This window comes from Procambarus clarkii, chromosome 43, assembly GCF_040958095.1.
Source record: "Procambarus clarkii isolate CNS0578487 chromosome 43, FALCON_Pclarkii_2.0, whole genome shotgun sequence".
Taxonomy (NCBI): Eukaryota; Metazoa; Arthropoda; class Malacostraca; order Decapoda; family Cambaridae; genus Procambarus; species Procambarus clarkii.
Genome location: NC_091192.1, coordinates 8,546,379 through 8,559,009, shown reverse-complemented (window position 1 = coordinate 8,559,009; position 12,631 = coordinate 8,546,379). Strand labels below are relative to the sequence as shown.

At 44.4% G+C, this 12,631-nt stretch overlaps 1 protein-coding gene across 3 annotated transcripts in view; it reads left to right on the top strand.

The window, feature by feature from the left end:
- LOC123755756 (von Willebrand factor A domain-containing protein 7) overlaps positions 1-12,631 on the top strand; it is a 75,782-nt gene that overhangs the window by 49,126 nt on the left and 14,025 nt on the right. For all 3 annotated transcript variants that reach the window (XM_069300028.1, XM_069300029.1, XM_045738513.2), the window contains exons 14-16: positions 8,527-8,647; positions 11,515-11,719; positions 12,058-12,220. In XM_069300028.1, the coding sequence (XP_069156129.1) occupies positions 8,527-8,647; positions 11,515-11,719; positions 12,058-12,220 (489 nt within the window). The remainder of the gene's footprint in view (positions 1-8,526; positions 8,648-11,514; positions 11,720-12,057; positions 12,221-12,631) is intronic.

Below are 12,631 nucleotides of genomic sequence, written 5' to 3'. Positions count from 1 at the left end.
CCAACCCCTTAACCTAACCTTTCAGATGTAGTTTGTTGAATATATTATCCTTTTCCTAACCTTTCAGATGTAGTTTTGTTTCACCTTTTTGTATATTTTTACCCAAACCATCTTTCCTTCTTTACTTTGATTCTCCTACTCCTTCTAACCCTCCTTTTCTATCTCTCTCCCTTATTCTCTCTCTTCCTCCCCTCTCTCTCTCTCCCTCATTTGCTCAAATGCTCTCTTGTTTCTCAAATTCAAGTCTTATTGCTCCCATTCTCACACCCTCATTCTCATTCACTTAGTTTTTCTTTTTCTCAATTCAAGTCTTATTGCTCCCATTCTCACACTCTCATTCTCATTCACTTAGTTTTTCTTTTTCTCAATTCAAGTCTTAGTGCTCCCATGCCCACACTCTCTCTCATTCTCTCTTCTTTGGTCACATTTTCTTCCGCCCCCTCTCTCTTACTCCTTGCTCTTCTTTCATGCTCTCACTCCCTTGAGCTCTTGTTTCTCAATTTCAAGTCTCAGTAGATCTGAGACTTTACTATTGTAATTTTTATTATTACTATGATAAAGAATGAACTTATATGTGAAAACAAAGTAAAGAAGGAAAGAAGGATAAGTGGGATGGTGGGTTTGGGTAAAAATATACAAAAAGGAGAAACAAAACTACATCTGAAAGGTTAGGAAAAGGATAATATATTCAACAAACTACATCTGAAAGGTTAGGTTAAGGGGTTGGGGAATAAGAACATAAGATAGAACCTACTAAATACACTAAGATTACAAGAGGTTAGGTTAAGGGGTTGGGGAATATGAACATAAGATAACAAACATAATAAATACAACTTATGGGCAACTTGATGAACTTTAACAAATAACCCTTGATCTGCAAAAATGACCATTTGAGAAATTAGCCCTTGAAACGAGTAAGTTCCCATATATAACAAAAATCCTTTGAAATGGTTAAATACCCAATCTTAAACAAATAACACTTGAAATGCAAAAACGTCCATTTGAGAAATTAACCCTTGAAATGAGTAAATGCCCATATATAACAAAAATTCTTTGAAATGCTTAAATATCCAATCTCTAACAAATAGCACTTGAAATGCATAAGTGACCATTTGAGAAATTAACTAATGAAATGAGTAAATGAATATGAGACAATGATTGACGAAACACAAAAGACAAGAAGGAATACTTATGTAAGTTAGATCATGTCTGGTTTGACTAGATAAGTTAGGATACATCAGTTTGGGAATGTAAGATTAAGTTAGGTAAAGCAAGTTAGGTTAGGATAGGATAGGTAAAGTTAGGTAAGATATGTAAAGTTAGGTAAGATAGGTAAGGTAAGGTAAGTTATGTTAAGCAGAATAAGTTAGGTAAGTTAAGTTAGGATAGGTAAAGTTAGGTTAAGTTAGGGAAGGTAAGGTAAGTTATGTTAGGATAGGTAAAGTTAGGTAAGATAGGGAAGGTAAGGTAAGTTATGTTAGGATAGGTAGAGATAGGTTATGAAAGGCAAGTTAAGTTAGGATAGGTAAAGTTAGGTTAAGTTAGGGAAGGTAAGGTAAGTTATGTTAGGATAGGTAAAGTTAGGTAAGATAGGGAAGGTAAGGTAAGTTATGTTAGGATAGGTAAAGATAGGTTATGAAAGGCAAGTTAAGTTAGGATAGGTAAAGTTAGGTTAAGTTAGGGAAGGTAAGGTAAGTTATGTTAGGATAGGTAAAGTTAGGTAAGATAGGGAAGGTAAGGTAAGGTATGTTAGGATAGGTAAAGCTAGGTTTAGGAACGTTACGTTAACTAAGTAACATTGGGTGGAGAGGATAGGTTACGTAGGTTTGAACAGTGTAGTTCAGAGAACAGTTTTAGGGTAAAATGTCTAAGAAAATATATTTAACAGAAGTGTAAGTTTGATATGAAAAGCTGAACTAGTTACATTTGGGGAGAAATTTTATGCCTGAAGATGTCTTAGAGAACAACAATGTTGTCTTAACGTATAACTTGATGGAAGAAGGAGAGTTTCTTTGATGAACAAAAGTGACTTAGAGATCAACATTGATGAACGAAGATGTCTTAGAAAGCTTCTCTGATGAACGAAAGGTTACTTAGAGAATAACTTTTGTTAGCTCTTTGAATAACTTTGATGTCTTAGAGAATAACTTTAGATGACTTTGAGAATGTCTTTGGATAACTCTGAGATTAACTTTAGATGTCTCTGAGAATAACTTTATAACATAGAAATTAACTTTAGATGTCTCTGAAAATAACTTTGATGACCAAGATTAACTTTAGATGTCTCTGAGAATAACTTTATAACATAGAAATTAACTTTAGATGTCTCTGAAAATAACTTTGATGACTTCGAGAATAACATTTGATGACTCTGAGAACAAGTTTGATAGCTCTGAGAATAACTTTAGATGTCTCTGAAAATAACTTTGATGAAAGAAGATGTCTTAGATTAACTTTTGATGACTTTGAAAACAAGTTTGATGAACAAAGATGTTTTGAAAGTTTCTCTGACGAACGAAGGTGACTCTGAGAATAACTTTTATGTCTTAGAGAAGAACATTGATGGCTTAGAGAGAATATCTTTGATGAAAAATGATGTCTTAGATTAACTTTGATGACTCTGTGAATAAGTTTGATGACTTTGAGAACAAGTTTGATAGCTCTGAGAATGACTTTTATGCCTCTGAGAATAACTTTGATGAATAAAGATGTTTTGGAAAGTTTCTCTGAAGAACGAAGGTGACTCTGAGAATAACTTTTGTTAGCTCTTTGAATAACTTTGATGAACGAGAGTGAGTTAGAGATTACCTTTGTTAACTCTGAGATCAACTTTGATGAACAAAAGAGAGTTAGAGATTACATTTGATAACTCTAAGATTAACTTTAGATGTCTCTGAGACCAACTTTTATAACATAGAAATTAACTTTAATGACCAAAAGTGAGTTAGAGAATACCTTTTGATGACTCCGAGAATAATTTTGATAGCTCTGAGAATGACTTTTTGTTGTCTTGGAATAACTTTTGATTGTGCTGAGAATAACTTTGAGGGCTTAGAGAATGTCTTTGATGAATGGAAGAGTCCCATTGAAGTCTTTGATGTCTCGAAGGATGTCTTAGAGTGTAACTTTGGTGTCTTTGAGTAAGTCCTTGATGTATTGAAGAGTGTCTTTGATTTCTCGAAGAGTAACTTTGGTGTAACGGAGAGCACCTTTGACTATTTTTCTTACTTAGCGACATATAATTTTAGTTACGAAAGTGTTGAAAAAGTTACATTTGACTATTTTAGTGCTCCACAAAGTATAAATGTCAGTTAAGAACGACGATGATAGATATCTTTGACTATATTTTCTTACTTGACGATGGATAAAGTTAGTTATGAACACTGCTGAAAAGATTCCTTTGACAATTTTTAGCTAAGCGAAAGGTTGTTTTAGTTAAGAACGGTGTTGAATGAGGTTAATCCTGACTATTTTCAGATGAGAGAAGTGATATTTCAGTTAAGAAATGACAAGGAAACATGATGAAGTAACTATTTTTAGTTGCCCGATGAATACTTTTAGTTGAGCAAAAGCCAAAACATGATGAACATGACTTTTTCTGATGATTGGCAGATAATTTTAGTTAAGAAATGACAATGAAACATGATGAACACGGTTATTTTCTGATGAATGGGGAATATGTTTAGTTAAGAAATGATGAAAGTTATTATTTTTAGTTGATTGACGATGGATAAAAGCTAGTTATGAACAGTTTTGGAAAGTTTCCTTTGACATTTTTTCTTGATGAAACATAGCACCTGTTAAGAAAGTGCTGAAAAAGTTTCCTTTGACAATTTTTAGCTAAGAGAAAGGTTGTTTTAGTTAAGAACAGTGTTGAACGAGGCTATTTCTGACTATTTTTAGTTGACTGGATAATAGGTTTAGTTATGAACAGTGTTGGAAAGATTCCTTTGACAATTTTTTGGTTGATTGGATAATAAGTTAGTTGAGAAATGAGGAAAGTGACTATGTTTCAGTTGATTGGCGAAAGATTTTTAGTTAAGAAGTTACAAGAAAGGTTTGTCTTTTGTAAATTTGGAACTGAATAAAGTGTAGATTTGTTTAAGAACATGGCTGGTAGAACTATTAAGTTGACAACGAGAATTACTTTGATATAGTTTTGAAAATAAAACTTGGTGACTAAAATTGTTGAGGGAACTGTAATGCAGTATAATATTATTTGACAAAGAACTAGTTAGTGAATGGAAGAAACAAAGAACATAAAAAATTGAGGTTAAGTAAGGGAATGAACACAGTGAACATACGGTGAACACAGAAAACATGTAAGAAACAGTTGATGAATAGAGTGAACATGCAGGGAATATGAACTTATAGAGAATATGAAGACATGATAAGGAACATAGGGAATACAAAGAATGAACACTGAACATGTGAAGAACAAGCTAAGAACATTGAGAACATGAATATTGACAAAGAACACAAAATATGGAAGTTAGCATGAATATTGAGTATAAAAGTTGTAAAGAGAACATGTGATGAATATGAAAACATAGAAAATATGACTAGAATTTGTAGAGAACATAATGAGACTAAGAGAAAGATTACATAAAAAATGGAGATACTTGTGAAAATATGAACTGAATGGGACTGTGAACATTTTGAAGAACATGGAGTGAACATAGAAAACATGGACAAAATGTGAAGAACACAGCTGAATATAGAAAAAATATGCAAATACAGTATGATTATTGAAGGTTTTGATACGTTGGGGATTGATACGTTGGGGATGAGAAGGGTAAAGTAAATACTCTGATAAACAGATAGGCTGGAGAGGGACTTGATCGAATATATTTATGTCTGATGATCTAAGGCTGAGGAAATGGAGCTTGGTTAATGCCCCGATTAATTTTACTACGTTAGAAATACGGTGATCTTAAATCTCAGGGTGATTTAGTTGGAAAATAAAGAACTTGTACAAAAGAACTAAGCTGGGGCACAAGAGTTGAAACTTGATAACTGAACTGGTTTTTATTTACTATGTCTGAAAATGTAGTTGGGTGATTTGGACTGAGAGTAATGATTTTACAAAAGTGAGCTTGGACAGAGGACAAGAGCTAGAGTTTTATAATTGTTTGCATTTACTAAACTATGTCTGAAATACAGAGGGTAAAAATTTCAGGGAAATTGATGGTTTATTTACAAAGATATGAAAGAGAACTAAGGCGGGGACGAGAGCTGGAGCTCAGTAACTGACTTGATCTTATTTACTAACTTTGAAGTATGTCTGCTTTTAATTTTAGGGAAATTGATGGGTTATTTACAAAGATACGAAAGAGAATTAAGGCGGGGACGAGAGCTGGAGCTCGATAACTATTTTGATTTTATTTACGGTGTCTGAAATACAGAGGGTAGAAATTTCAGGGGAATTGATCTGTTACTAACGAAGATACGAGAGAGAGCTAAGGCGGAGGACAAGAGCTGGAGCTTGGTAACTGTTTTGATCTTATTTACGGTGTCTGAAATACAGAGGGTAGAAATTTCAGGGAATTTGGACTGTTACTAATGATTTTGTACAAATGAACTAAGCTGGGGACAAGAGCTAGAGTTTGATAATTGTTTGCATTTACTAAACTATGTCTGAAATACAGAGGGTAGAAATTTCAGGGAAATTTGGACTGTTACTAATGATTTTGTACAAATGAACTAAGCTGGGGACAAGAGCTAGAGTTTGATAATTGTTTGCATTTACTAAACTATGTCTGAAATACAGAGGGTAGAAATTTCAGGGAAATTGGACTGATACTAACGAAGATACGAGAGAGAGCTAAGGCGGAGGACAAGAGCTGGAGCTTGGTAACTAATTACTGTATTGAACTACATTTGAAATATGATTATTTTAAAATTTTAGAGGGATTGGAATGATAGTATTCTTTATACGACAGGGGACTAAGGTGGGGAACGTGAGCTAGAACTTGCTTACTAACATGATTTATTTGTGTAAAACTGACTTGCTTAATGAAAAGGAGCAAACATACTGACTTGCTTAATGAAAAGGAGCAAACATACGATGTTGGAAAATAGTTGAACTGAATGAAAGGAGAGAGAGAGAGAGAGAGAGGAGGGACGGTCCAGATATTATGGATAAGATAAGATAAGATTAAGAGCCGACTGACTGGCTGGGCGCAAAGTAAATAAAGGTGATGCGACAGATTGCGAGGTAAGGGGGAGAGGGAGGGGGGTGTGATGTACGAAACCCTGAAAACAATGACTTACACAGGTGATTTTCTAAATTTATATGAATAACTAAGGCTTACATAGACGATTTTGTAAGTTGAAAACACGTAAAATATGTCCGTAGAGTTCTCCTGGAAGCCCTAAAGTGCTACACATGTTATTTGAATTTCTCCCATAAGGCCTTAACAAACTTCTAAGTCTCGGAAATTATTTTTCTTATAAGAACTTTAGCAAACTCGTATGACATTATTTTTCATTATAAGAATTCCCTAATTCTAAATCTGTGACTCCCCAAATTCGCCTGAAAACCCTTGGGGCGCACAGGGGATATTCTAAATTTACCTGAAACCCTTGGGGCGCACAGGCACTTTTTTTCCCAGAAAAAAAAAAGGAGCCTGTGGCTCTTACTCCCTACTACTCCCTGCCTCCCACCACCAGCTGCCTCCACCCCTCCCTGCCTCCCACCACCAGCTGCCTCCACCCCTCCCTGCCTCCCATCACCAGCTGCCTCCACCCCTCCCTGCCTCCCACCACCAGCTGCCTCCACCCCTCCCTGCCTCCCACCACCAGCTGCCTCCACCCCTCCCTGCCTCCCACCACCAGCTGCCTCCACCCCTCCCTGCCTCCCACCACCAGCTGCCTCCACCCCTCCCTGCCTCCCACCACCAGCTGCCTCCACCCCTCCCTGCCTCCCACCACCAGCTGCCTCCACCCCTCCCTGCCTCCCACCACCAGCTGCCTCCACCCCTCCCTGCCTCCCACCACCAGCTGCCTCCATCCCTCCCTGCCTCCCACCACCAGCTGCCTCCACCCCTCCCTGCCTCCCACCACCAGCTGCCTCCACCCCTCCCTGCCTCCCATCACCAGCTGCCTCCACCCCTCCCTGCCTCCCACCACCAGCTGCCTCCATCCCTCCCTGCCTCCCACCACCAGCTGCCTCCACCCCTCCCTGCCTCCCATCACCAGCTGCCTCCACCCCTCCCTGCCTCCCATCACCAGCTGCCTCCACCCCTCCCTGCCTCCCACCACCAGCTGCCTCCACCCCTCCCTGCCTCCCATCACCAGCTGCCTCCACCCCTCCCTGCCTCCCATCACCAGCTGCCTCCACCCCTCCCTGCCTCCCACCACCAGCTGCCTCCACCCCTCCCTGCCTCCCATCACCAGCTGCCTCCACCCCTCCCTGCCTCCCACCACCAGCTGCCTCCACCCCTCCCTGCCTCCCATCACCAGCTGCCTCCACCCCTCCCTGCCTCCCACCACCAGCTGCCTCCACCCCTCCCTGCCTCCCATCACCAGCTGCCTCCACCCCTCCCTGCCTCCCACCACCAGCTGCCTCCACCCCTCCCTGCCTCCCACCACCAGCTGCCTCCACCCCTCCCTGCCTCCCACCACCAGCTGCCTCCACCCCTCCCTGCCTCCCATCACCAGCTGCCTCCACCCCTCCCTGCCTCCCATCACCAGCTGCCTCCACCCCTCCCTGCCTCCCACCACCAGCTGCCTCCACCCCTCCCTGCCTCCCATCACCAGCTGCCTCCATCCCTCCCTGCCTCCCACCACCAGCTGCCTCCACCCCTCCCTGCCTCCCATCACCAGCTGCCTCCACCCCTCCCTGCCTCCCATCACCAGCTGCGTCCACCCCTCCCTGCCTCCCATCACCAGCTGCCTCCACCCCTCCCTGCCTCCCATCACCAGCTGCCTCCACCCGTCCCTGCCTCCCACCACCAGCTGCCTCCACCCCTCCCTGCCTCCCATCACCAGCTGCCTCCACCCCTCCCTGCCTCCCATCACCAGCTGCCTCCACCCCTCCCTGCCTCCCATCACCAGCTGCCTCCACCCCTCCCTGCCTCCCATCACCAGCTGCCTCCATCCCTCCCTGCCTCCCATCACCAGCTGCCTCCACTCTTTCCTGCCTCCCATCACCAGCTGCCTCCATCCCTCTCTGCCTCCCATCACCAGCTGCCTCCACCCCTCCCTGCCTCCCATCACCAGCTGCCTCCATCCCTCCCTGCCTCCCATCACCAGCTGCCTCCACCCCTCCCTGCCTCCCATCACCAGCTGCCTCCATCCCTCCCTGCCTCCCATCACCAGCTGCCTCCACCCCTCCCTGCCTCCCATCACCAGCTGCCTCCATCCCTCCCTGCCTCCCATCACCAGCTGCCTCCACCCCTCCCTGCCTCCCATCACCAGCTGCCTCCACCCCTCCCTGCCTCTCCATCACCACCCCTCTCCCTCACCAACCCCCACGGGCCACGCATCAAGACCTAAGCCAGTTGTGCCCTATACACCATACAGGCTGGGGAGGAGCTGCGCGCCATCCCGTACTCCGGGGAACTCGCTGATCACCTCTACATCAGAACTGAGCCGCTCCCTGAAGAGTCCTTCTTCCTCGTCATCTCCGGCCACGTCTCCACAGGTATGGCGCCTCTTGTTCAGTCACCTGCAAGTCTCCAGGTATGGAGAGTTAGGCAGGACGCTAGGTTACACTTGGAAGACACGCTTGGTTCGTTAGATATCCGGCAAACTGTTTTCTCTTCCAATAGGAACCGTGACAATGAGACACATGTCAGTACTACACTACCACCAAGAAACTAATCACGTTCGTACTCAGCTTGTTGCTAACTTTAAGTGCCCTAAACAAGCAAGTAATAAAAGAACTGAAGCCATCCCATAGACCCATCCCCATAGAATACACGGCCGATTTCCTCAATTTAGCCACTTTGAGGGCGGGAAGGCCCGTCACTGTATGTCAGCCCACACCAGCACAGTTGAGATTAATGGGAGAGTAGAGAATAACATTTGCTATTCTTCTAAGCATTAAAAATGGCTGAACACACAGGTATAAAAAGAACAAAACATTACGGACTGCCCGTTCTCATTACTAGCTCTACAAATCTTAGTCAGAACGCAAAATGTTTCTCTCCTAGGATAGGCATATATACATAGCATATACATAATAATGTATTAGAGTCAAAAGATAGTAGTAGGCATCGTTCGGTCTCGGGAGTGTGTGACTGATGAGGCCATTCCCAGAATGACAATCCATCCCACACTGAGCACAAGCGAAGTCTGATTCTGGTCTGTCTTCCTGGCTATTGGCTTTCCTTTCCTTTCTGATCAGACTGCCTCCAAGCTGATCGGTCTGTAACCAATGTTTCCCACGTGGCAAGATCGACGTCCATGGCTTTCAGGTCCCTCTTGCTTTGTACCATAGCTGGGGTTTGCCTGTTGGACGTTTTCCCCGAGTCAGCCCTCCTACAGGAGATTTTTGGGGATCCTGCCGTCGCCCATTCGCACCACGTGCCCGAGCCAGCGCGTCTCTGCTTCAGCATTATGTTCATGCAGGGATTCTAGCTCTCCGCAGGACGCTGTTGTTTGTCACCTTGTCCTGCCAGGTGATGTCCAAGATGTGTCGGAGGCAGCGCATGTAGTAAGCATTCAGCTTTCTTTCCTGTCGGGCGCGGAGTGTCCAGGACTCATTGCCATATAGGAGAGTGCTCAGGACGTAGGCTTTGTAAACCTGGATCTTTGTATACTCAGCCTATTGTTGGCCCACACTCTCTTTGTCAATTTGGACATGGTTGTAGATTGCTTACTGATGCGTTTGTTGAGCTCCGTGTCAAAAGAGAGGGAGTCAAAGACTGTAAAGCCCAGGTACACTCCTGTTTCTAATCAGAGATGCCAATGTCAGGTGGAGAGCCCTCTCCTTGTTCCATGACCTGTGTTTTCTTCAGGCTGAAGGTGAGTCCGAAGGCCTGGCAAACCTCGCAAACCTCGCCTCCATGAGCCCTTGGAGGTCTTTGGCTGAGTGGGCGGTGACTGCTGCATCGTCAGCAAAAAGGAAGTCACGCGGACACCTCAGCTGAGCCTTTGTCTTGGCTCTTAGCCTGGCGTGGTTGAAGAGCTTTCCGTCCGCCCTGGTCCGGAGGTAAATGCCTTCTGTGGCAGATCCGAAGGCTGCAGCATAACTGCAAAGAAAATCCCGAATAGGGTTGGAGCCAGGACGCCGCCCTGCTTTACTCCGCTTCAGATGTCAAAAGCGTCTGATGTTGAGCCGTCAAAGACCACGGTGCCCTTCATGTTCTGGTAGAAAGATCTGATGTTGAGGAGCCTGGGTGGACATCCGATCTTGGAAATTATTGTGGAACCTCAGATAAAGGTCCCCAGAACCTTTCTCTAAGAAAGTCGATGCCTTTGCTAAGCTTGAAGCAAATATTAATTGGAGCTAAATCAGTCAACGGCCTCGCTTCATGCAGGGTTGGGGTTCAATCCCCGAAGATCCACGTGGCAGGGCACCGTACCTTCACTTCGTCCTCACACCGCCAGTTCCTTACCCTCAAATCTTTTCCAAGTGCTATATAGTCAAACTGGCTTAGCACTTCCTCCTCATAAATAACACGACCCTCTCGACAAGAGTACAGAGCTGTACAGTACTGTACAAGAGTACAGAGCTGTACAGTACTGTACAAGAGTACAGAGCTGTACAGTACTGTACAAGAGTACAGAGCTGTACAGTACTGTACTGTGAGCACTACCAAGACATTAGCAACAGTGAAGTGTTGAAGAACAGTACAGCAGGAGTAAGTTCAGGTCACCAGCTGTCTGTCAATCACTGTAGTGTGCTCGTACAAACACTAAACACTGTAGTGTGCTCGTACAAACACTATACACTGTAGTGTGCTCGTACAAACACTAAACACTGTAGTGTGCTCGTACAAACACTAAACACTGTAGTGTGCTCGTACAAACACTAAACACTGTAGTGTGCTCGTACAAACACCAAACACTGTAGTGTGCTCGTACAAACACTAAACACTGTAGTGTGCTCGTACAAACACTATACACTGTAGTGTGCTCGTACAAACACTAAACACTGTAGTGCGCTCGTACAAACACTAAACACTGTAGTGTGCTCGTACAAACACTAAACACTGTAGTGTGCTCGTACAAACACCAAACACTGTAGTGTGCTCGTACAAACACTAAACACTGTAGTGTGCTCGTACAAACACTAAACACTGTAGTGTGCTCGTACAAACACCAATGGCGCTCATCAACGTATCACGGGCAAGATGTTGTGCAGACGGCGTGTAGCCCAATAGTACACAGCCGTCCCCCACACCTTGTTTTCTAATTATACAAGACATATATCGTTAAGTTACACGCTGGATTCAATTAGGTTTCGGCTGGATTAACGAATTGGGCTTTGAATACAACCAAGACAATCCGCTGGAGTAGTCTGGTGTATGAAATGGAGTGTAATGGTGGTGTTGTGTGTCGCAGGGAAGAGATACCAGCGGGTGCAGGTGGTGTTGATAACGCCGGTGTCCACCAGTGTGGAGGTGAGGGCCACCTCCGAGGACCTCTCTGCCAGGCCCGGGGAGTCAACGACAGCAGTCTTCGTCGTCACCAACTACGGCCTCACCTCCTACTTCGACATCTCCGGCACGGACGACCTGGGCTTCCTCACCACTGTCACTCCTGCCAGGTAATGCTCCGCTACTCACCCCCCTCCCCTAGTAGATCCTTCTCCTAGCAGGCACTGACCCACCCCCTCTCTCACTTCTAGCTGCCACACACCCCTAGCATGTACTGTTCTTATCCTAGCTGGTTCTGCCTTTCACCTAGCCACTCCTAGCAGGTATAATGGTCCGCTACTGACCCACCACTAGCAGAAACTGTCTATATCCTAGCAAATACTCCCCCACTAACGTCTCACACCTAGCAGGTGCTGCCATGCCCCCCCCCCCTCCAAGCAGGTCCTGGCCTTGACCTAGCGGCCCTGTCGAGGTACTGAGAACACAGCTGTAGCGCCATCTTCCGCAGGGTACACCTGGCCACCAACGAGTCAGCGGAGGTGGTAGCGAGCTTCACCGTACCGACGAGCGCGCTCTCGGGCTCCGTGAGCACCGTGGTGGTCACTGCGCAGAGTGAGTCCCAGACGCGCTCAGTCAACAGTGCCGTCGCCCACTTCGTCGTTCTTTCCACGGTCAGTCTCTCTCTCACACACCTGTCCTTACGTGTGGTGCTCACACACATACATACACACACACAAACACACACACACACACACACACACACACACACACACACACACACACACACACACACACACACACACACACACACACACACACACACACACACACACACACACAGAAGAAGCTGCCTGACTCCCAGATACCTATTTACTGCTATGTAACAGGGGCATCAGGATGAAAGAAACTCTGGGAAATGAGAAACGTCTTCCCATTCTCATTAGACCCTACGTGGTATCCACGTGGAATGAATAATGGCTGAAAACAAACAAGAAACGCAGTTTTTTTTTTTTACATGACGATGTACTTTATCTTATGGTATTGGTAACGTTGTTCTAATATTTGTTTTTATATGCACATAT